The 23,850-nt window shown below is 54.7% G+C and overlaps 1 protein-coding gene across 8 annotated transcripts; it reads right to left on the reverse strand.

The window, feature by feature from the left end:
- Window positions 1-981: 981 nt before the first annotated feature.
- Window positions 982-23,850, reverse strand: LOC700936 (glutathione hydrolase 1 proenzyme). 8 transcript variants are annotated; one of them, XM_077950460.1, is made up of 13 exons: window positions 23,429-23,850; window positions 13,486-13,724; window positions 10,538-10,668; window positions 10,332-10,418; window positions 8,327-8,519; window positions 7,777-7,934; window positions 5,993-6,142; window positions 5,349-5,485; window positions 2,366-2,553; window positions 2,006-2,133; window positions 1,792-1,904; window positions 1,597-1,710; window positions 982-1,293 (listed from the first exon to the last, which is right to left on the reverse strand). In XM_077950460.1, exons 2-13 carry the CDS (start codon window positions 13,632-13,634, stop codon window positions 1,147-1,149), a joined length of 1,695 nt encoding a protein of 564 aa, XP_077806586.1. In that variant the 5' UTR covers window positions 13,635-13,724; window positions 23,429-23,850; the 3' UTR covers window positions 982-1,146. The 8 variants fall into 8 exon arrangements, with proteins under 8 accessions (XP_077806586.1, XP_028684405.2, XP_077806584.1 ...); XM_028828572.2 differs by having other exon boundaries at window positions 13,486-13,641; window positions 23,429-23,838; XM_077950458.1 differs by having other exon boundaries at window positions 1,597-1,904; window positions 23,429-23,847.

A 23,850-nucleotide genomic window follows, 5' to 3' on the forward strand; every position in this document is an offset into this window, starting at 1 on the left:
TTAAATAGTTTTTTAAATTAAATAAATAAAATAAGGATTGAGGAGTGACGTGTACACCAGTTGAGCCCACCTCCATCTCACCCCTGGGGAGCCCCAGGGACACAGCCCTCCAGGGCTTAGACCCGGTGGTACTCAACTCCGCAGGCACAAAACCCTGTTTGTCTGTGGGCCCTTTGGTATCACCAGGTTTTCGGGGCTTCTAAAGGAGAGCCCCGACCTGGCTTCACCTGGGCCCTGGCCCCAGTGCCCCTGGTGATACTCAGGTGCTGGGCTGTGATCACAGCCTCCCACCAGCCTTTCCCAGAACCCTGCCCCAGGTGTTGGAACTGTGCCCGGAGGAGGGAGCAGACCCCGAGGGAGGCCGGGAGGGGCTGCCGATGGTGAAGGCTGCTGTGTCTAGCTGTTCCCTTCCAGACCCACTCCCTCTGGGCTGTGTCCCCAGCTGGTCCAAGCCCTGATCCCTGGGATCTGGGGACCTCTTCCCATTTGCTGTTCCCTGAGAACCAGGCCTCCCTCTGGAGAGGATCACAAGCTTGGGTTTCACTCTGGGCTTGCTCTTGGAAACCCCCCAGGAGCTTGGCTCTGACCAAGATGTTTTGCTCCAGCCTCTTGCCAAATCCCCACTCCTCGGACATCAGCTTCACCTCCCGTGTCCTCGGCTGGGTGAGCTGGACGCCTGCGGGTCTGGGAAGACACCCGGGTTCCCGGCATCAGCTGGCCACCCGCTGCCTAAGAAAGCGCCAGGGTCGTGGCACCCCCTGGTGGCTGGTCCTAGGTAGTGTCCCTGCCCAGCCCAGGGAAGAAGGGCCTGGCCTTTGGCATGGACCTTCCCTGGGCCCCCAGCCATGGGCCTGGCTCTCCCCATGCTGAAGATACTGAGGCTAGTTCCAGCGACCGCAGTGTGAAGATCTCTGAATCCCACCTCTCCGTTCCTCCGCAGCCAGATGGCTCCATTTCACATACAATACAGTGAGGCCCAGAGAGTGGGGAGCCAGGCCAGGGAGGCTGCCTGGAGCCTGGCATAATGGCCTCATTTATTGTGCTGCTCTGCCACTCACAAGGGAAGCACGACCCCAAAGTCCCCTTCCCGGTCCTTGTGAGTATCTTGTCCCTGGATTGCTGGTCAGCTTTGTCTGCCCCGAGCACTCAGTAGCCGGCAGGCTCCCCGCCTTTCCTGGAGTCTGAGGCAGCTGCCCAGCCACCAGGTGTGTGGACAATGGCTTGCACCACAGCGATGAAGGTGGATGCGATCTGGGTGTGATGGTGCCGGGTTTCCAGGGCTGCAGTCACTGCCTGGGGGTGGGAGGAGACGGGAAGCCTGAGCAGGGCTCCAGGTGCCACCTGAACCATGCCTGTGTGGTCACAGGCCTCAGCCCAGGTGGTGCCATTTCAGGCCAGGTCATCAGGAAGAGCAGGTTGGGGCCTGTTTGGTCTCATTGGAGCAGGGGCTTGGCCCTCATGGCACAGGCGCTCCAGATGGCCCAGGCACCAGAGAGAGGACACCAACCATTGTCCACTCCATGATGATCCAGGCCTCCAGTCCAGGATGCCCTGGGACCCCACACCGTGACTCAGTTTCTCCAACCCCCAGCGCACCTGGTCAATGTTTCTCTCCACTGTTGTGACGTTGGGTAGAAGCTGGTCGTGCAGCCGGGGCTCCTCCACGGCCCGCTTCACGTCATAGCCGAACCAGAGGTTGTAGATGATTGCCTGGGGCATGGGAGTGTGATCAGCATGGCCTGGGGGCTGTGCAGGGTGGGCAAAGCCAGGGAGAAAAGGGGTGACACATACCAGTGCAGTGGCCGTGGTGATCTGCGTGCCCCCAGAAGCTCCCACCACCATCCGGACCTGGCCGTCCTGGCCCACCATGATCGTTGGACACATGGACGAGAGCGGCTGCTTCCCTGCGGCCGATGGGAGAAGGCGGGGATACCGGTCAGCTGCCTGCCCAGGACACCCCCCCTTCTCCACCTCAGCCCCCCACCCCCGGACCTCCACCCCATACCTGGCTGGATGAAATTGGCGGGTGAGGGGGGCACCCCAAACTGATTGGTGATGCTGGGAGAGCTGAAGTCATCCATTTCATCATTGAACAGGATCCCGCTGACTGGGGAGCGGACCTTGGAGCCAAAGCTACCGCCCAGCCAGGTCAGACAGCGCCTGACCTCGCCCGACCCAGCCTGGTCCCTATCCACCCACTGAGGCTCAGACTTACTCCCTGAGAGGCCCAGGATAAGCTACCAAGGCCAGGCCTCAGTTTTCCACCAGGAAAAGGGGTGATGGAGCCACCTTACTGGATAAATGGGCAGTCCCTGGACCACATGCCCCTGGCCCTGTCCCACCCAGGCGGCCCAGCAGCCCCTACTAGAGGTTGATGGTGCTGGTGGCGGACACAGCACTGCCGTCCTCTGCGACGACAGACAGGTGGGAAGTGCCTCCGTCATCCGGTGTGTAGAACTCGGGTTTGTAGTAGGAGATCGGGTGAGTGGTATCATCAGAGATCTGGGCCCGGAGCTGGGCAGCGAAGAACTCAGAGGTCATGTTGCAGACCACCTGCCGAGACCAAAGAGTTGGCCTGAGGAGGTGGGGAGGGAGGGTGGGGAGGGGGCACAGGTCTCAGAAGGCCCCCGACTGTGGCTCTGACCACAACCCTCTGGCACCCACAGCCTTCCATGGCTCCCCAGGGCCCAAGGGCAGGCCCAGCACCTTGCATGACCAGTCTGACTCTCTGTCTCTGTCGCCTTCCAGCAACTCTGAATGTCTGTCTGGCCCTCAGCCTCCAGACCCTTGCCGCATTCAATCACTCATTCACTCACACAAAAAATATTTCTAGAGTTTGCACTGCATGCCTGGCACTGGAAAATCAACAGGGAACAGATACTTAGGTCCCTGCTCTCATGCCAAGAAAAACAAATGCACACGGGGAAATTGCTGAAGCCACAAGCCAGGTAAGGGGAATCAAGAGGCATGAGGTATGGGCAGAGTGGTCAGGGAGGGCTTCTCAGAGGAGGCAACATGTGAAAAGAGCCTGGAATGCAGCCTAAATGGTCAGTGCAAAGGCCCTGAGGCAGGTGGTATAGGCTGGTAAGCGATAGGCAGAGAGTGAATGGGTTAGGGAGGAGAAGAATATGAAGATGCAGGCTGGGGCCCATCCCACAGGACCTCCTAGGTCCCTTAGTGACTGGCTTTTGCTCTGTGCCACGCAGGCTTTGGGCAGAGGAATGAGCAGGCTGGGGAGTGTTTTCACAGGGTCCCTCTGGCAGTTGTGAGGGGGATAAGGATAAAGCCCAAAGGGGAGGCTGTGGGTATCAACCAGGCAAGAGATGATGGCCTGGGTGGGAGAAAGAGAAGAATTGAGGATGGCGCCAACTAGGGAGGTAAACCCTGCAGAAGGGGCAGGTTTGGCGACGGTCAGGAGCTTGCCTTTGGATGCTTCATCAGACCTGAAGAGCATGGGCGCATGTATAAGCATGGGTGCACCGGCAAGGGCGGGCTGAGGGATGAACATGGAGGTATTGACATTGAGAGGCTGCTGGATGCCACGAGCCTGGCCAAGGTCCCCAAGGCCGTGGCGAGGAGGAGATGAGGAGGTGAAGGAGGAGACAGAGAGGATGGGCCCTGAAGGCTGAAGAAAATGCCTCAGGAGAGTTTCAGCAACACCCCCACAGATTAGCAATCGCAGGGCAAGGTGCTCTGTCTGAATCTGCCCCTAAGGAAACAGAAAGGCAAATCCAGGATGTGGGACATCTTCCAAGACCACTGCCCCGGGCTTTAAAAATCAACAAAACAGGTCGAGCACTGTGGTTCACACCTGTAAGCCCAGCGCTTTGGGAGGCTGAGGTGGGAGGATCGTTTGAGCCCAGGAGTTTGAGACCAGTCTGGGCAACACGGCAAGATCCTGTCTCTAAAAAAAAAAAAAAAAAAAAATACAAAAATTGGCCAGGTTTGGTGGCATGTGCCTGTGATCCCAGCTGCTTGGAGGGGCTGAAGTAGGAAGATTTCTTGAGCCCTGGAGGTTGAGGCTGCAGTGAGCCGAGATCACACCACTGCACTCCAACCTGGATGACAGAGACTCTGTGTCCAAACAAAAACACAACAGAAACAAAACAGCCAAGGGAGCCTACTGTAGGTAAAGAGAAGGGACAGCAGGTTGTGTCACCCCAGCATCCTGCTGTGGTATGTTCAAGTCTCACTCTTGAGACACACCCTGAGGTGTGACATCAGCAACCTACTGTCAAATCCCTCAGAAAAACATGAATCCCAATAGACGTGGGTGGAGACGGAGAGAGAGGAAATCCAGCAGAAACGTCCACACTGTGGACTCTAGGGAAAGGGAACATTGACACTTGGACGGTTTTGGATTTTTTTAACATTTTCGTAGGTGTGAAAATTTGCAAAATGAAAACTCGAAGACAGTATGGTGCGCTGTGTGAGATGCTGTTGAGTGGGGCCTGATGGGGAAACTGAGGCTGGATGTGGCAATCTGGTGGTATGGGGATAGAGCAGGGGAGGGGACACCCTGAAGGGAGAGAGGACATAGCCCAGCCATGTTTGCTGTAAGGGGAGCAGAGGACAGAAGGAGGCAGCAGATGGAAGTTTCTAGAGCTACAAGAGCTGCCTTTCTTTCGGGAATAATCCGTTATAAAGAAGGAAATGGTCAGAGGCAGAGAGGAGCATTGTAGGAACAGTGCCCTGAGCCAGCGTGTGGATGGAAGAGCTGGCCTTAGCTAAAAGGGAGGGCAGAGGGACACACTGTAGTGGCCCTGTCCCCTCAAAGAGACAAGACACCAGGTCACTGGCTACAGCAGGAGTCAGAGGTGCAGAATGCTCATGGGGAAAGAGAAGACACCACCCGGGCAGCTGAGGCCCCTCCGGGGAGGTCCCTGGTCAGTGTGGAGGGGTCTGCAGGTCTGCCTGGGAATGCCAAGGACCCGAGTATGTAAGGAGGGATGTGAGGATCCTCAGCGGGAAGGGATATGACAGGGTCTCACAGGGACCCAGCATGGAGCTCTCCCTTTCACCTGTCCTTCTCCTCATCCTCATGCCTGAGGGCTGCAATGCCCCCATGCTTTCCTCATCTCAGCACTGAGCTCGAGAACCACAGCATGTGCAAAGCACTTGAGGTAGGAGTGTGGCCACTAATTCCCCACACTGTCAGTTCTGTGGGGCAGAGGCCAAGACCCGGGGTCACCGACCAGTCCATCTGAGCACACAGTAGGCCCGCAATCAAAGTTTGTGGCAGGAATGGATTCATAAAGCATATGTGAGGCTGCAGCCGCCCTGGGGAGCCCACCTGATGCCTCTACAGCGGGCCCCACGCCTAGAGTGGGCCAGCCTCTGCCCCTTACCTCAGTCACATCCACAAACTTGGGGTCCCCAAGCAGGGTCCTCTTGGCATAGGCAAACCGGAAAGCCTCTACGATGCGGTGGTACGTCAGGCCCTTCTGCTCCGGGGTCTCCACGCTCGCCCGGGAGAAGTTGTACCCTGGTTGATCAGAGCCAGGTGCACGTTGCTGAGCCCCAGAGGATCTGAGGGACTCAGAGGGTGAACACCTTCCTCAGCCACTTTGCCCACCTCAAGGAGCATTTAATAACCAATAGCAGCAGCTGCTTCAGAAGGCTGTGGTGAGAGTGAAGTAAGGTGAAGGCTCCCCAACCTGGATCTCACGTCACGCATCAGCTCTGGTAATGCAATGACCAAGTGGCAGGGCCACCCACTGGACCAGGGATGCCCTCTGGACCAAGCCCTGCAGCCCTGAGCTCCTGTACCTCTCTCCGTCCTGATGACTCCTGTTCCTCCTCCAACCCTTGAGCATTGCCCACTTCAGCCCTGTGGCTCTGCACTGCCTCCTTCAGGACATGGTGAGCTGTGACACAGGAGCACTCCCTGGGAGCTCAGTGATGCAAAGACGTGGCATGGGGGCCAGCAGAGCTGCAGCAGGGGTGGGGCGTGTCATGGGTCCTACCACAGGGCTGTGGTGCGACCACTCACCTTTAAGGATGTTGAGGATGAGGGCCAGCACGGGCCCGCTGAGCGGCACGCTGGGCATGTACAGCACCGCATCTCCCAGGCTGATGTTCAGCGGGTGCTCAATCAGCTCAGCACGGTAGTTGTTCAGGTCCTCGGCTGTCACAATGCCCCCTGCAACGCGACAGCAGCTCAAATGGGCGCTGGGAAGGGGCTGCACCCTTGTGTGGAGGATGGAGCTGCACCAGTGGTGTTGGGGACAGGCATGGCTGCACCATAGTGGTGGGGAAAAGCCTGAACCTACCAGGGAGGACAGAGTGCACTACTGGAGGGGTGGGACTGTGCCCTGGGAGGGGGCCACAGGCAACCTCGCCCCCTTGGGAACCTCACTCGCTCTTGAACTCCTGTCTCCCTGACACTGCTCACCACCCCACAGCTGGGCTGGGGCCACCTGCCCTCTGCCTGCTTCGCTTACTGGCTTCCTGTCTGCCTTCTGTGGCCAAACAGTGTTTTCTTTTTTCTTTTTTAGAGATAAGATCTTGCTCTGTCACCCAGGCTGGAGTGCAGTGGCTTAATCACAGCCTTGAACTCCTGGGTTCAAGTGATCCTCCAGCAGATCCTCCCCCAGTAGCTGAGGCTAAAGGTGGCACCACCACGCCCAGCAAATTTTAATTTTTTTGTAGGGTCTTGCTATATTTCTTTTCAGTATGCTTTGAATTTTTTGTTTTCTGGTTCCCCAGCCCCATCCCCACTATATTTATGTAGAGTCTCAATATGTTTTTTGTAGTCTCACTATGTTGCCCAGGCTTGTCTTGGACTCCTGGCCTCAACTTCTACCTCAGCCTCCCAAAGTGTTGGGATTACAGGTGTGAGACACCAAGCTTGGCCTCAGAGGGCCTTTTCTATATTTCTTTTTATTTTTTTGAGATGGTGTCTCGTTCTGTCGCCCAGGCTGGACTGCAGTGGCTTGATCTTGGCTCAAGAGAGATTTTTAGTAGAGACAGGATTTCACCATGTTGGCTGGGCTGGTTTTGAACACCTGACCTCAGGTGATCCACCTGCCTCGGCCTCCCAAAGTGCTGGGATTACAGGCGTGAGCCACCGCGCCCAGCTCAGAGGGCCTTTTCGAAATGGAGAATTCCTGCTGGTGTCCCTGCCACTCAGCCTCTTCCCATGATGAATGGATAGAGGGAGGGAGGGAGGTTCTTAATTCTCCAGGAGTCAGCTCCAGACAGACAGGGTATTGGCATGCTAATTTCCAGCCTCAGTGGTAAAGGTCGACATGCTAATCACCCTCCTCCATGAAACAGTGACAAAAATTACCTGAAGAAAGTCACAGCCAAGCTCCAGACCCTTGCCCCACAAAGCCCCTTCCCCACGCCTCTCTCAAGGTGACCCTCATCCACATAACCCTCCTGGTGAATCAAAGCCCCGTCTCCCTGGGCCTTAGCCCAGCTGTTCCTCTGCCAGGAATCCCTTCCTCTCTCTGCCTAACAAAATTATCTGCAGCCCAGCCACCACCTCCTCCAAGAAGTCCTCCTGGATCTTCAGGTTGTATTCTAGTGCTTCCCTACCCCTGGCTCTTGCTTGCACCTGCATTTACCCCACCAGGGACTTGCTCTCCTGGACTGTATGGTCTCTCTCAGTTTTGACACAAGCAGGAGCTGTGGACCCACATGGCCAGTCACTGACCCTCCTCCACCAGGAACTTGCTGCAGGCTCAGGCAGGACTGGTGGACCTCAAGGCTCTGGGCCACGGCTCAGGGTTTCTACTGCAGGGTTCCTCACCCCTGAGGTTATCCACTCACCAGCTGCCTGGATGTCCTTCACAATCTGGGCCGTGAGGCTGCCGTTGTAGAAGGCCTGGGCACCCTCGATGGCCAGCGTCTCGTAGGTGTCAGCCAGCCGCGGCAGGGTCAGTCTCTCCCCCTCCCGAAGCACCTTTCCATCCCGGCAGAACACCTCACTGGGGCAGAGGGGGCTCACGTGAGGAAGCAGGTGGGATGGACTCAGCTAGACCACCCCCCACACCTGCCCACACAGGGGAATGGAGCAAAGCAGGGGCAGCACCTGTCACAGGTGGGTGGCCCCGTCACTCAGCGCTCGTCCTCCCGGTGTCCCTTCCGGGAGCCTCCTAGTGTCCCTTGCCACTCAGGACACACGGCCAGCCACAGTGGTCACTGGGATCCCACCTCAGAATGTGTCCCCACACGTGGTGGGAAGGGTCTGCATCTCCTCAGCCCATTATCAGTGCGGGGTCCTGAAGGCAGAGGGCCATTCCACTGCTGCTAGGGGCCTGCAGGGTCCTTGGGCTGTGCCTGCACTGCCTGTGTCAGGGGGCCGCACCCACAGACATACCACAAGACAGGCTGCTGCTCGATGACGGTCCGCTTGTTTTTCAGGGCTGCTGCCAAGCTCTTGCCCACGGGGAAGCCCTGGTGGGCCAGCTGGATGCTGGGCTGGAAGAGGCGAGCCCAGGGCAGCCGCCCATGCCGCTGGTGCGCCAGCTCAAAGCCTCGGATCTCTCCAGGCACCGCCACCGACAGTCCCCCTGGGGAGAGAGAGCCACAGTTAGCGACCGTGAGTAGGGAACATCAGAATCTCTCACAGGCAGCATCCCAGGCACATTCCCTGACTCGTTTTACAGATGGGGCAAAGGTTTATGTAATCCCAACACTTTGGGAGGCTGAGGCAGGCGGATCACGAGGTCAGGAGTTTGAGACCAGCCTGGGCAACATAGTGAAACCCCGTCTCTACTAAAAATACAAAAAATTAGCCGGGCATGGTGGTGGGTACCTGTAATCCCAGCTACTTGGGAGGCTGAGACAGGAGAATCGCTTGAACCCAGGAGGCGGCGGTTGCAGTGACAGGAGATTGCGCCACTGCACTCCAGCCTGGGCAACAAGAGCGAGAGGCCGTCTCCAAAAAAAACAAAAACAAAAACAAAAAATCAAAGATTGAGTATGTTGCAGAAGACTCCAAAGGGCACCACCCAGGATCCCCACCTGAGGTATAAGACTTGCTATGGTGAGTGTGCCCTGCCCCTCCAACCTCCAACTTTTTTTTTTTTTTTTGAGACAGTGTTTCATGCTTGTTGCCCAGGCTGCAGTGCAGTAGCACAATCTCGGCTCACTGCAACCTCCACCTCCCAGGCTCAAGTGATTCTCCTGCCTTAGCCTCATGAGTACCTGGGACTACAGGCATATGCCACCACACCCGGCTAATTTTTGTATTTTTAGTAGAGACAGTGTTTCACTATATTGGCCAGCCTGGTCTTGAACTCCTGACCTACGTGATCCACCCCCCTCAGCCTCCCAAGGTGCTGGGATTACAGGAGTGAGCCAACGCACCCAGTCTTTTTCTTTTCTTTTCTTTTCTTTTTTTTTGACAGGGTCTCACTTTGTTGCCTAAACTAGAGTGTGGTGGTACAATCATGGCTCACTGCAGCCTCAACCTCCTGTGCTCAAGTGATCCTCCCACCTCAGCCTCCCGAGTAGCTGGGACCATAGACACATACCACCACACCTGGCTAATTTTTTTTTTTCTATTTTTTGTAGAGATGGAGTCTTGCTACGTTGCCCAGGCTGGTCTCAAACTCCTGGGCTCATGCAGTCCTCCTGACTTGGCCTCCTTAAGTACTAGGATTATAGGCGTGAGCTGTTGAGACGCTCCCATCCTCCAACTTTTATCCCACAATCTATTCTGCCTCCTTTGAGCAGTGTCCCTGGATAGACAGCGGCTTCCCCTCAGGTACCTGGGGAATTTGGGGGCCTCCTCTCCACTGAAGACCAGACTGGAAAAGAGAGACTCCACCTCACACTCTAGAGCGCCATCCCCACAAATGAACAAATAAGTGAATGGGATGCCTGTTGAAAAGGCAGGGTATAGACAGCCTGGGGTCAATTTTAGCTTCACCACCTCCCAGCTGTGTGACCTCAGCTGATTTGCATGACCTCTCTGAGCCTCAGCATCCCCACCCTGTAAAATGGGAATCCACACAGCATCCCGTATCGCAAAGGAGAAGGGAGGGGTGTGAGGGGCTTGTGGGTGAAAAGCACGGAGCACAGCCTGGGCCCCAGTGAGCCCTGGTCCGTGAGGGCTGCTAGCATAATAATTATTCTCTCCGTGTGCTGCACAGGGTGGCCCCGGAGGCCTCAGCAGAAATAACAGAAGCTCCCAGCCCTTTACCCTGGTGATGATGGTCCTGACCACTCACTGTGGGAGGATGCTATGGGGCCAGGAAGGGATGGGGGTGCTAGAACTGCCCCCGGACCCTGATGGGGCCAGGCTCCTGTGGGCAAGGCCCCTTCCCGGTGGCCCAGCCGGCTCTGCACCCACTCCCCAAGCCTGCAGGACCGCTTACCGTCTTGGGACTGCTCCGAGCTGTTGAACATGCTGGCAAAGGCCAGCCTGGGGGCCACCTCGCGGGCGTTGATGACCTCAGCTTTTCCTAGAAGGAGAAGCAGGTAGGCAGGCAGACCCATGCCCTGAGCCCAGGGACCACCCAGCTGTACCTTGGCCCAACCCACACCCCCTGCCCTTCTCCCTCGCCTCTCCCAAGGCACTCACGCGTGGTGCTGTTGTAGATGGTGAAAAATAGGCCTCCCCCGATGCCCATGCTGTGGGCATTCATGAGCCCCACACACAACAGGGCTGCAATGGCTGCATCCACCGCAGAGCCACCGTCCTGCAGTGCGTCCCTGCCATGTGGCACATAAAGACGTGAGAACCTGCAGGCTTCCATCCTGGCCCCACATTCACACCCTGCTGCCCACCTGCCTAACGGAGGATGGAAGAGAAGTCCATTCGAGTTTGGTTTTTTTTTTTTTTTTTGAGATGGAGTCTCACTCTGTTGCCAGGCTGGAGTGCAGTGGCACAATCTTGGTTCACTGCAACCTCCGCCTCCCAGGTTCAAGTGATTCTCCTGCCTCAGCCTCCCGAGTAGCTAGGACTACAGGCACGCGCCACCACACCCAGCTAATTTTTGTATTTTTTAGTAGAGACGGGGCTTCACCTTGTTGGCCAGGATGGTCTCGATCTCTTGACCTCATGATCAGCCTGCCCTGGCCTCTTTTTTTTTTTTTTTTTCTTGAGACATAGTTTCTCTTTGTTGCTCAGATTGGAGTGCAGGGGTGTGATCTCAGATCACTGTAGCCTCAATATCCTGAGCTCAGTTGACCCTCCCATCTCAGCCTCCCAGGTAGCTGGGACTATGGGCACATGCCACCACGCCCGGCTAATTTTTTCTGTTTGTTTTGCTTTTTGTAGAGATGGGGTTTTGCCATGTTGCCGAGGCTGGTCGAGAACTCCTGGGCTCAAGTGATCCACGCACCTTAGCCTCTCAAAGTGCTGGCATTACAGATGTGAGTCACTGCATCTGGCCTTTGTTTTATGAGACAGAGTCTCACTTTGTCACCCAGGATGAAGTGCAGTGGCATAGTCCCAGCTCAATGCAGCCTTGACCTCCTGGGCTCAAGCAATCCTCCCACTTCAGCCTCCTGAGTAGCTGGGACTACAGGTAAAAACCACTGTTCTGGCAATTTTTTGTCTTTTTTGTAGAGACAAGGTCTCCCTATGTTGCCCAGGCTGATCTCGAACTCATGATCTAAAGCAATCCTATCACCTCAACCTCTCAAAGTGCTGGGATTACAGTTCCTCTTCTTCTTTCTTTTTTTTTTTTTTTTTCCTTTTTTTTTCTGAGACGGAGTTTCACTCAGTCACCCAGGCTGGAGTACAGTGGTGTGATCTTAGCTCACTGCAACCTCTGCCTCCTGGGTTCAAGTGATTCTCCTGCCTCAACCTCCTGAGTAGCTGGGATTACAGGCTCACGCCACCATGCCCAGCTAATTTTTTGTATTTTTAGTAGAGAAGGAGTTTCACCATGTTGGCCAGGCTGGTCTTGAACTCCTGACCTCAGGTGATCCACCCTCCTCAGCCTCCCAAAGTTCTGGGATTACAGGTATGAGCCACCTCGCCCAGCCAGTTTCCTCTTTTTCAAGCAAACAAATGTATATGACTTTTATAAGTGGGGCAAAAAGGGAAATTGCTATATTTTATTAATAACTTTTTTTTTTTCCTGGCTGGGGACGGTGGCTTGCACCTGTAATCTCAGCACTTTGGGAGGCCAAGATGGAGGATCACTTGAGGCCAGGAGTTCAAGACCAGCCTGGGCAATATAGTGAGACCTCATCTCTCCAAAACAGTCTTTTTTAATTAGTCAGGTGTGATGCACACCTGTAGTCCTAGTGACTCAGGAGGCTGAGGTGGAAAGATGGCTTAAGCCCAAGAGTTCAAGGCTGCAGTGGGCTATGATCATGCCACTGCACTCCAGCCTGGGCGACAGACCAAGACCCTGTCTCAAAAAATCAAAAACACAACATTTGTTCTGTTTAAGCCTTTAGGAGGGAACTGATCTTTGTATATAACACGAGATAGAAGTCTAAACAGTAGAGGCCAGGTGCTGTGGCTCACACCTGTAATCCTAGTACTTTAGGAAGCTGAGGCGGGAAGATCACTTAAACCCGAGAGTTCGAGGCTGCAGTGGGCTGTGATTGCTCCCCTACAATCCAGCCTGGGCAATACAGTAAGACTACACCTTTAAAAAAAGAAATAAGCTGGGTGTGGTAGCTCACACCTGTAATCCCAACACTTTGGGAGGCCGAAGCAGGTGGATTACCTGAGGTCAGGAGTTCGAGACCAGCCTGGCCAACATGGTGAAACTCCGTCTCTACTAAAAACACAAAAATTAGGCCAGGCGCAGTGGCTCGTGCCTGTTATCCCAGCACTTTGGGAGGTAGAGGGGGGCGAATCATGAGGTCAGAGGTTCAAGACCAGACTGGCCAACATAGTGAAACCCTGTCTCTACTAAAAATACAAAAATTAGCCAGGCATGGTGGCACATGCCTGTAGTCCCAGCTACTTGGGAGGCTGAGGCAGGAGAATCAGTTGAACCTGGAAGGTGGGGGTTGCAGTGAGCTGAGATTTCACCACTGCACTCCATACTGGGTGACAGAGCAAGATTCCACCTCAGGGGAAAAACAAACAAACAAACAAACAAACAAACAAACACAAAAACACAAAAATTAGCTGGGCGTGGTGGCGCACGCCTGTAATCCCAGCTACTTGGGAGACTTAGGCATGAGAATTGCTTGAACTCGGTTGGCAGAGGTTGCAGTTAACTGAGATTGCACCACTGCACTCCAGCCTGGTGACAGACCGAGATTCCGTCTCAATAAATAAATAAATAAATAGAAATAAGTAAAAATAACAACCAAACAACAAAACAGAGGAGTTTATCCAAAGAGACAGAGACTCTTAGAACTGAGAAAAGGGGCCCTGTTGGGTTCTAGGAGACCCACACCCTGCTCTTGGGGTCACTGTCCCCTTCCCAGAGGCTACTGAGAGAGTCCAAGCAAAGCTTACATGTGGGGAAACTGAGTCTTACAGGGGCAGACGTATTGTCCAGGTCCACTTGCCCGGTTTCCAGGGCCCATGACCCCATGCCCTGCCCTGCTCACCTCCCAATCTCGGAGCAGTGCTTGGCATCCGCAGCCACGGCAGCCCTGGCGTACACATGGTTGTCAGGTTCCTTGGAGGCCAAGGGCAGCAAGAGACAGAGGCCAACAATGTCCACGGCCAGCAGGCCCAGCACCACTAATTTCTTCATGGCTCTGCTGCATCCACGGGGTAAGGAGCAGGGTCAGGCCCAGCCTCAGACACACCCACAACTGAGCCTAATCTAGGCTGAGCTGAGCAGCTTCCCAGGATGCAGCAGAGAGAGGAGTATGAGGAAGAGGTGGACACGGCAGCCACTCTGGTTTCCCTGTTAATCCTCCAATCCAGCTTGATGGCTTTGTCACCACAACCCCAGAGCCACAAGGGTGAAACCAGAGCACAGCCCCAACCCCATTCACAGGCAGGAAACTGAAGCTTAGACAAAAGGCATTTACTGAGGTCAGCTGGCCCCAGGAGGTCTCAGACCTGAGGGTGAGCCCAGCCCCCAGCATGGAGTCACTACCCCTGGGTATGAGAACGTACAGATCTCTGGGGCTTCCCCAGGCCTGTCTACACCCCTGGACCGGATGCTTACCACCCAGACCTGGAGTTGGAATCTGTCTCCCACACTGTCTACCCTTGTGGTACAGTGTTGAGAATTAGAAAAAACACCCCTTCAGTAAGATTTAATAACCTCTACCTGCTGGAAACCTGTTGAAAGAACTATATGTATCCCTATAGAGAGCTGAGAGGTGGCAGGCGCCCCCTGGAGTTGGGCAATGACCCCTTGCACAACCGGCCCTGTCCCACCCCAATCCACAGCCACACACAGAGCCCAGGAGTGGGACAAGCATGGCCCAAGGACACAGGGTCCCCCAACCCCATCACAGCTCTGGCTCTACTCTAGAGCTGATCCCCCCACCCCCACTCAGGGCTGCCAAATCCTCCCGGGCCTCAGTTTCTCCATGCTGCACTCTTCCCTCTTAATTCCAAGAAGCCACAGCTGTCTCAAGGGCTTCTTTGCCTAAGTCAGGTGACTCCCCCCAGCCCTCCTTCACCCACCCGCATACCTCACTCAAACCCACTCATCAGTCAAGAAACAGAGGCCCCCCCAGCCCAGACCCAGTCGGATAAAGAACCCAGGGCTCTGCCCACCTGTGGGATCCTTCTGCAGGGTGCGCCCACACCAGTCTCACCCCCTCGCTGAGCTGAATGAGGCCGGGTTTCAGCAGGAGACAGATTAGAACAAAAGTTCCCTGGGAGATGAGGCCACAGAGCTGGGGTGCAGCCAGATGCCCAAGCCGGGAGGGGTTGGAGATGTAAACATCTGAGACCCCACAAGGTCTGAGGAGCCTAGATCACCTCTACGACCCCAGGGCAAGGGATACCTCTCCTAACAGGCCCTCTCCCCAACTTGCAGGGCTACAGGCAGGGCTCTAGGAGCTGTTACTCCAAGGACCCCCCTCACCTGGGCTGAAGGGAGTCACATGATCCAGGAAGGTCCTTCCTCAACCCCCAATTTCAGCGTTCTGAGCAGATAGGCTGATGGAGGACCCCAGATAGTAGAAGCAGGGGGATGAGGCCTGTCCATCCATCACGCCCTCACCTGCTCTGCCCCATTCAATGAGATGGGGTGGGTGCCCCCACAGGGCTGGCAGGCCCAAGCCTCTCAGCCCTCAGATCGAGGCCCACACATGGTCTGCAACCTGCCAGAATTGTCACTCTTAGAAAGGCTCTCACTTAAATTCCTTCTTTCATTCCATCATTCATTCTCCCATCAAATCCTGGCCCCTCCAGATTCTTCTCTCAAGGAGCCCTGACCTGGCTGGGCATGAGGCAGTATGGTCACCCCAGAGTGAAGAGCCCTAGGGGAGGGGCAGACACTAGAATAGGGGCCTTGGGAATGTAGCCCAAGCTGGGACTGGATTTGGGGAGGACCTGCCAGGTGGAAGGAACCACCTGACCCTGAAGGCTGGGAACTGGAACCTTTCCCAGGAAGTGAGGGCTACAGGGGACCTCTTGACCACCTTAGGCCCTTCCTGATCCCCAAGGTGTCAAGGCTGGAAAAGGAGGTGGCCGAGCTAAGACCTTCAAAGCCAAGTCAATCTGGACTTTGAGATCCCTGGGAGACTGGTCAATGTGTCACGGGCCCAGTAACCTATTAAGCCTGGCTCACTCATTAAGACCGTGGTGGGTGCCCATTAGCGCCTTCGCCGGCTTCAGGAGCCGAGCAGAGGGCAGGGGTCATGGGAAGAAGGGAGCGCTGATTGGGGTGCTAGGTGGAGGCTGGCTGAGCTGGCTCTCTTTTGTCCTTGTTCCTTGAGGAGTGTTCCAGGGCCAAGCCGGCCTCCAGCCAGGGACAGCTGCCAACACAGCCCAGGGGGTGGCGCCCCACCATTCTAGTGACTTTCACCTCCTTATCACCCCTGTGTGCTGGCACCAGCAGCCCACGGTGCCTCGGGGGCTTTGGCCAAAGGGCCAGTCCAGTGCCCGGCTCAGCGTCCAGCCACACGGCTCCTCTGAGAAATGGGCCCACTGTGGCCTCCAAAGCCCTGTCTGTTTCAATGGGCTGGGATCTGCCCCAGCTCTGTATCTGGGAAAACAAGCTCCTGGTGGGGCAAGAAGGGAGCTCTTGGCATAGGAACCTGTAGCATGAGAGGGGAAGGGACCTGCCCAAAGCCACTTGGCAAGACAGTGACCCATGACACAAGTTGCAAAGCAGTTCCTGCAACTGGCATCTCATTGCAGCCCCACCCCACTGTCAGATCCAGAAAACTGACCACACTGAGTACCAGGAATCACCCAGAAAGCCTCGTGCCCTGAGTGGGCCATGGTGAGGGCCATGTTGTGGGGAATGGTGGGGGCAGTGCATGGGGGCGTGACATCCCGAACGGCAGTCATGAAGCTCACAATGAGTGAGTAATGCAGGATGGGTCCAGATGCCCGCCGTGCCTGGCCCATACTCCAGAACTGCTGGAACAACATCTCAGGGCCCCCTGGGAGCCCGAAACCCAATATTATCCAGGACATTTTATATCCCCTGGTGTACTGCACCAAGGAGACACTTGGTAAACTGGCTAAATGAAACTGACTTCAAATCCAAGCATCATAGCATTTGAGTCAATATTGGGATCACAGAATCTCAAATGTTTGGTCTCTGATCTTCCAGCATCCCAGAAAGGTTGGCTTACATATCTTGCCCAGCAGGGAGCTCACTACCTCCAAAGACAGTGGGACTGTGTTTGGCTGGCAAGTTCTTCCCAACATTAAGCCCCAGTTTGCCTCTTTGTAATACCTGCTGCAGGTTGCAATAGTCCACCTGCTGCAGGTGGGCCTGACCTCAGATCCTGCCCACTGTCTAAGGCCACAGAGCAGAGAAGCAGGGGCCACCCCAGATCCTGTACCTGGCCACAGCTTCTCTGAGCCACAAAGACCACACTGAAGGGATGGAAGGAAGACTTCAGCTCAATGAAAGGGCTGGTGCCACTCAGTTGTGATGGAGGGAGGTCAGCACAGGCCAACTGTGGGCATGGACAGAGCTCCTGTGCCCCCAGAGCCTGGCCAACACCCCCAGTGCCATCTGCAGCATTTATTATTCCAGCACCCACCTTTCATGTGAGGACACAGGCTGGAGCATGGCCAAGTGTGTGGGTCCTTCAGAACTGTCAGCTTGTGCATGCCTGGGAGCACTCAGCCACAGGGCTGGCCTGGCACTTGGTGAACCAAGTCCAACTATCAAACCCAGAGGCAGGATGGCAGAGGCATGGGCCCTAGAGTCTCTGGGTTCAAACAACCCCAGCCACTGACAGTGTAGGTATCACAGCAGCCTTTCCCTTCCTGGCCTCAGTCTCCTACCTGAAGAGCAGGGATAACTAGAACAGTTGCTGGGTGGATTCCCTGAGATGGCCACGCGCAGACTGTAGGAGGCACCTGCTACTTTCGAGGCCTCACAGGGTCTCGCCAGGCTCTGACACCGGGCTGTAGGAGCTTCTCTCCTTTCCTGATGAGCAGCTCAGAGCAGGGGCCCAAAGGCCGACCCTCCTATGCGCCCTGTCCTCCCTGCCCAAGGCACCCTCCACAGGTAGTATTTATCACATCACCTGCTAATTATCTGCAGTGTCTCAAAGCTCCAAGGAGAGGTTGGAGGTGGGGGGAGACTGTCCATGCCCCAGTCCCGACACAATTCCATGGTCTGATCTCTCGGAGAGCCAACCTGCTCCTGTCTCAATGACTCCCTGGTGGTACGTGCAAGCCTACCTGTTCACCCACAGCCCCACATGACTTCACTGATGGCAAAATGGCGCAGCACTTTCCACGCATGCCATGCTCTCACCTGGACTTTTGGGGACCTCCCTCTGCCTTATAGCAGCACCTTCCCGACCTCCCTCACTTCTTGGATGCTGGGCTCAGGAATGCTCTCACTGACGAGTCTGCACCCCTGCTGGCTAATGTTTCAGACGCGCCAGGTGGACGTGCCCAAGCCTGAGCTAAGCAGCTGCCTCCCCAGACCTCCAACTGCCAGGCAGCCAGTGTCTAGCCCAGGGAGGCTGCCCCTGCATCCTCACTGGTCCTGTCCAGTTGCTCCCACCTCTACACCCCACTCCCAGCCTCACCTGATCCCCAGTCCCCACAGGGCCACTCCTCTCACCCGGAGACTCCCAATCATAGGTTCCAGCCCCCCTGCTGTTTCCCTACTGCAGCCTGGGCACTCAGTAGGCAAATCTGAGCATTCCATTTCCCCACTGGGAAAAAAAGCATGCCAAAGGCCCCCTTTGTCCTACCTTGCTGGCACCCATCCTTTCCTCTTTTTTTTTTTTTTTTTTTTTGGAATTGAGCAGCTGGATATGAACCGTCCTTTCCTCTTGCTCCTTCCTGATCTTTGGGACTTTGCACTGGCTCCATTGTCATGGCCTGAGGCACTCTTCAGACACCAATCACAATGCCACCTCCTCCTGAAGCCCTCCGGCACTGCACCTCACTCTGCAGGCCAGCTGCTACTGCTGCCTCCTTCACAGTATCCACAGTGCCCAGCAATCTTCACTGAATGGATGGATGCCAGCTGTCAGGTGGCTGTTTTTACTAAAATGCATCTTCTAGGACTTTACACTGAATCCACCTAGCCACCTGACAGCTGGCATCTCTAATCTTGTAATCCCAGCCCTATGGGAGGACGAGGTGGGTGGATCACTTGAGACCAGGAGTTCAAGACCAGCCTGGGCAACATAGTGAGACTCTGTCTTTAATTTTTTAACTAATTTTTTTTAAAGGTCCAAGATGAAAGGGTTTGGGGAGCTTCATGTGGTGGCTGACAGGAAGGGGAACAAGAACTCATCCATGGCCAGGTGCAGTGGCTCATGTCTATAATCCCAGCACTTTGGGAGTGCGTGGTGGGTGGATGGATTGAGCCCAGGGGTTCCCGACCAGCCTGAGCAATATAGAGATACCCCATCTTTACAAAAATAAAAAAAATTAGCTGGGCATAGTGGCACATGCCTGTGGTCCTAGCTACTTGGGAGGCTGAGAGGGGAGGATCACTTGAGCATGGGAGGCAGAGGTTGCAGTGAGCCGAGTTAGTGCCACTGTACTCCAGCCTGGGCAACAACAAAAAAACCCAACTCATCTACGTGTCCAACTCCACCAGGACAGAAACTTCTTTTTTTTTTTTTTTTTTTTTTTTTTTTTTTTTGAGACGGAGTCTTGCTCTGTAGCCCGGGCTGGAGCGCAGTGGCCAGATCTCAGCTCACTGCAAGCTCCGCCTCCCGGGTTTACGCCATTCTCCTGCCTCAGCCTCCGGAGTAGCTGGGACTACAGGTGCCCGCCACCTCGCCCGGCTAGTTTTTTGTATTTTTAGTAGAGACGGGGTTTCACCGTGTTAGCCAGGATGGTCTCGATCTCCTGACCTCGTGATCCGCCCGTCTCGGCCTCCCAAAGTGCTGGGATTACAGGCTTGAGCCACCGCGCCCGGCCCAGGACAGAAACTTCTGTACTTGGGATTCTTCCAGTCCTCACCCTATGTATCTCTTCATCTGACTGTTTATCTGTAGCCTTTATTTATTTTATCTTTTTGTGTGTGTGTGTGTGAGATGGAATCTCTCTCTGTGGCCCAGGCTGGAGTGCAGAGGCAGGATCTTGGTTCACTGCAACTTCTGCCTCTGGGGTTCAAGTGATTCTCCTGCCTCAGCCTCCTGAGTAACTGGGATTATAGGCTTCTGCCACCACATCGAGCTAATTTTGTATTTTTAGTAGAGACAGTTTTCACCATGTTGGCCAGGCTGGTCTCCAGCTCCTGACCTCCAGTGATCCACCTGCCTCGACCTCCCAAAGTGCTGGGATTACAGGCGTGAGCCACCGTGCCCGGCCTATTTGTAGTTTTTAAAGTTTCCTTTGAGCTACTAACTTTAAGTGATGATAAAGTATGTCTGAGGAGAAAATAAAATAAAACATCCTTTGAAATAAACCGACAAACAGGTCTCCCTGAGTTGTGTGAGCTACTCTAGCAAATTAATTGAACCCAAAGAGGGTGCTGTAGGAACCCCAACTAGAAGCCGATTAGTCAGATGTTCCCAAAGCCCAGACTTGTGACTGGTGGGATGAGGGGTGGTCTTGTGGGACCAAGCCCTCAACCTGTGGTTTCTGAGGCCATCTCCAGGTAGACAGCATGAGAATTGAGTTGAATTGGAAGACACCAGCTGGCGTCGGCTGCAGAATTGATTCTTGCTGGGTGTGTGGGGAGAATCCACACATTTGGTCACAGAAGTCTTCTGTGATGATTGTTGTCTTGTGACAACAGAGGGAAAACACAGTAGTGTTGTGTGTGTGTGTGTGTGTGTGTGTGTGTGTGTGTGTGTGTGTGTGTTGAGATGGAGTCTCGCTCTGTCACCCAGGCTGGAGTGCGGTGGTGCTATCTCGGCTCACTGAAACCTCCGCCTCCTGGGTTCAAGCAATTCTCCTGCCTCAGCCTCCTGAGTGGCTGGGACTACAGGCGCATGCCATCATACTCGGCTAATTTTTGTATTATTATTATTATTATTATTATTATTTAGTAGAGATGGAGCTTCACTATGTTGGTCAGGTTGGTCTCCAACTCCTGGCCTCGGGTGATCCACCCACATTGGCTTCCGAAAGAGCTGGGATTACAAGCGTGAGCCACCGTGTCCAGCCAAAAAACACAATTCAAATTGATTTTTCTTCACATGACCTTATTTGGAAATAGAGTCTGTATAGAAATAATTAGTTAAGATCATACGGGATTAGAAAGAAAACTAAATCCAGTAGCTAGACTTCTTACAAAGAGGCTGTGTGAGCTGGGCATGGTGGCACTCACCCGTAATCCCAGCTACTTGAGAGGCTGAGGCAGGAGGACTGCTTGAGCCCAGGAGTTCAAGACCAGCCTGGGCAACATAGTGAGACCCCATTGCAAAAATAAGGAAGGCCATGTGAAGGCCACACAGACACACAGGGTAGATGGTTTCAGAGACTGGAATGATGCAGCTACAGCCAAGGAAGCCCAAGTGTGGGGAAAAGAAAGAGAGATCAGACTGTTACTGTGTCTATGTAGAAAGAAGTAGACATAAGAGACTCCATTTTGTTCTGTACTAAGAAAAATTCTTTTGCCTTGAGATGCTGTTAATCTGTAACCCTACCGCCAACCCTGTGCTTGCAGAGACATGTGCTGTGTTTACTCTAGGTTTAATGGATTTAGGGCTATGCAGGATGTGCTTTGTTAAACAAGTGCCTGAAGGCAGTATGCTTGTTAAAAGTCATCACCATTCTCTAATCTCAGGTACCCAGGGACACAGACACTGCAGAAGGAAAGCCAGGTATTGTCCAAGGTTTCTCCCCATGTGATAGTCTGAAATATGGCCTCGTGGGAAGGGAAAGACCTGACCGTCCCCCAGCCTGACACCCATAAAGGGTCTGTGCTGAGGAGGATTAGTAAAAGAAGAAGGCCTCCTTGCAGTTGAGATAGAGGAAGGCATCTGTCTCCTGCTCGTCCCTGGGCAATGGAATGTCTCAGTGTAAAACCGGATTGTATGTTCTATTTACTGAGATAGGAGAAAACCGCCTTAGGATTGGAGGTGAGCTGTGCTAGCCTGTGCTGGCAGCAATACTGCTCTTTAATGCACCCGGATGTTTATGTAGCAGCACATCAAAGCACAGCACCTTTTTCTTAACCTTGTTTATGACACAGAGACATTTGTTCACATGTTCTCCTGCTGACCCTCTTCCCACTATTACCCTATTGTCCTGCCACATGCCTCTCTCCAAGATGGTAAAGATAATGATCAATAAATACTGAGGGAACTCAGAGACCAGTGCCAGGCGAGTCCTCTGTATGCTGAGCACCAGTGCCCTGGGCCCACTTTTCTTTCTCTATACTTTGTCTCTGTGTCTCTTTCTTTTCTCAAGTCTCTCATTTCACCTGACGAGAACCACCCACAGGTGTGGAGGGACTGGCCCCCTTGATCAAGGATTGCCAGGAGCCACCAGAAGCTGAAGAAGCAAGGAAGGATCTTCCCCTGGAGTCCTCAGAGGGAGCGTGCCTTGTCCTATACTTGGATTTCAGACTTCTAGCCTCCAGAACTATTCTGTTGCTTTAAGCCACAGAAGTGGGTTGTGTAATTTGCTATGGCAGGTCCTTACTCTGTCTGTGGTTACACATCCAACAAGTGGCAGCCCAGGGGATTTGAATCCAGGCCCTGAGCCTATACCTGTGATCTCAACCCACCCTGCCAAGTTCTGCTGCCTACTACAGCCTCATGACAATTCCTGGCCCTGCAGAAGGTTGACAACCCGTAACTGTAGAGCAAGCGCAGGGGACATCCTCTCTCCTTAGAGTATCCATCTGCTTCCTTCCTCCCAGTGAATGCCCCCAAATCATTCTGTGTCCTTCTTTACAGTGGCTGCCAGGAGGCTCAGTGCCACCCAGCTACATGCTGAGGTTACATTAACCCTGAGCTGGCCTTTTTTCCTCCTAGGCTCGAAGAATATCACCAGGTGGGTAGAGAAGGGACCAGAGGCAGTGCAAGGCCAGTTCGAGCCCTGGCTACAGCCCTCTACCAGCCCACTGAGCCAACTGGACCTTGTGTTCCTGTCATTTGAACTGGGCCACTGCATGGGTGGCAGAGGGCTTGAGGCTCCAAAGGTGTGGCTGTCATCAGTTCCTGTCTCCTGGCAGGTCCCACTTGGAGCCTAGTATGTTCCCATTAGAGCCTGAGGTCTAGCTGTGTCCTCCCTACCTGATTCTCCAGCTCCCAACCTCTGACCTCACTGACTCCCTAGGGATGGCAGGGCTACCCAAAAGGATCCAGGGTAAGCCCTTGAGCTCCCACATCATCCCTGGGAGCTGAGAGAACAATATCACAATCCCTCCACCCCCTGGGTCTCAACAAGCACAGCTCTGCTGCTCAGGGTAACCCCAGGGAGAGGGGCCAGCAGCCTTCTGTGTCAAACACATGGGCTGGCGAGGTGGAATCACGCCCCCACGCCTGAGGGGATAGCTCTGCCTCTGGGGGTTCCTGTTCAAGTCAGGTTAGGCCAGAAATTGTCTCCAAGAGCCCATTTACCCTAGGCGCCCTGCAAGCAGGCAGAGAAAAGCCCATCCAAGGATCTAGGCCCAGCCACCACCCTCCCTCTTTTGCTGGAAAAATGTCCTCTAGGAACCTCTCAGCCAGGGACACAGAGGGTGGAGGATGAGAGGCAGGGGTTGGGGCAGTTCTCTGCCTTCCACAGGACTCTAAGCTCTGGGCACTCCCCCACACCACTGCCTAGGTTGCCCCTTTCATGCCTCGATGCTCAGCCCTCCATCCCCTCCTCCCTCCCCCTTCCCCCCGCCCAGTCTTCTCACATTCGAGGGGACAGTGTCCAGGCCTGGCTCAGCCTCTGGGAGGACATGGTCAGGATCCTGGAGCCCTCCCAGCTCTGGCTTCAGCCCTGAGGCTGCAGGGGAAGGGGAGGAGGGCTTACCTGCTGCCTGCTCTGGGCAGGGGGTCTAGGAGGTCTCTGGGGCACTGGGGCTGCTGCTTAAAGCTCTGACCCACTTCAGTCGCCACTTCAGTTCAGCAACAGCACCTTGGCCCTGGGGGAGGGCAGGCAAGGCCGTCGTGCAGGTTTGCCAAGGAGGAAACCTGTGGTGCCAAGGTGGCCCCAGGACAATACTGGCTGTACTGAAGCGGGAGGAGAGGTTGTTATGTCCAGCTGGCAGGTGCCAGGAGAGAAGGGGATGCAGGCACAGGCCCAACAGGGGTTGGAGGTCCGTGGATGGTCAAGAGCTAAGACATCCTGCTGTCCTCTGCCTCGTCTCAGGGACCCAGCCCCACAGGATGACAGAGCCTGGCACCCTACCCTCTCCCCACTGCCATCTCTGGGCAGGCAGTGCTTAATCCAAA

Source organism: Macaca mulatta, chromosome 10, assembly GCF_049350105.2.
Source record: "Macaca mulatta isolate MMU2019108-1 chromosome 10, T2T-MMU8v2.0, whole genome shotgun sequence".
In the NCBI taxonomy this organism is placed as follows: domain Eukaryota; kingdom Metazoa; phylum Chordata; class Mammalia; order Primates; family Cercopithecidae; genus Macaca; species Macaca mulatta.

Coding starts and splice junctions, on each gene's coding strand:
- LOC700936 (XM_077950458.1), bottom strand. CDS start 13,634: ATGAAGAAATTAGTGGTGCTGGGCCTGCTGGCCGTGGACATTGTTGGC. Junction 5,486..5,992: donor CATCCTCAACATCCTTAAAG/GTGAGTGGTCGC, acceptor CTGATCAACCAG/GGTACAACTTCTCCCGGGCG. Junction 1,905..2,005: donor CGCCAATTTCATCCAGCCAG/GTATGGGGTGGA, acceptor CATCGGCCGCAG/GGAAGCAGCCGCTCTCGTCC.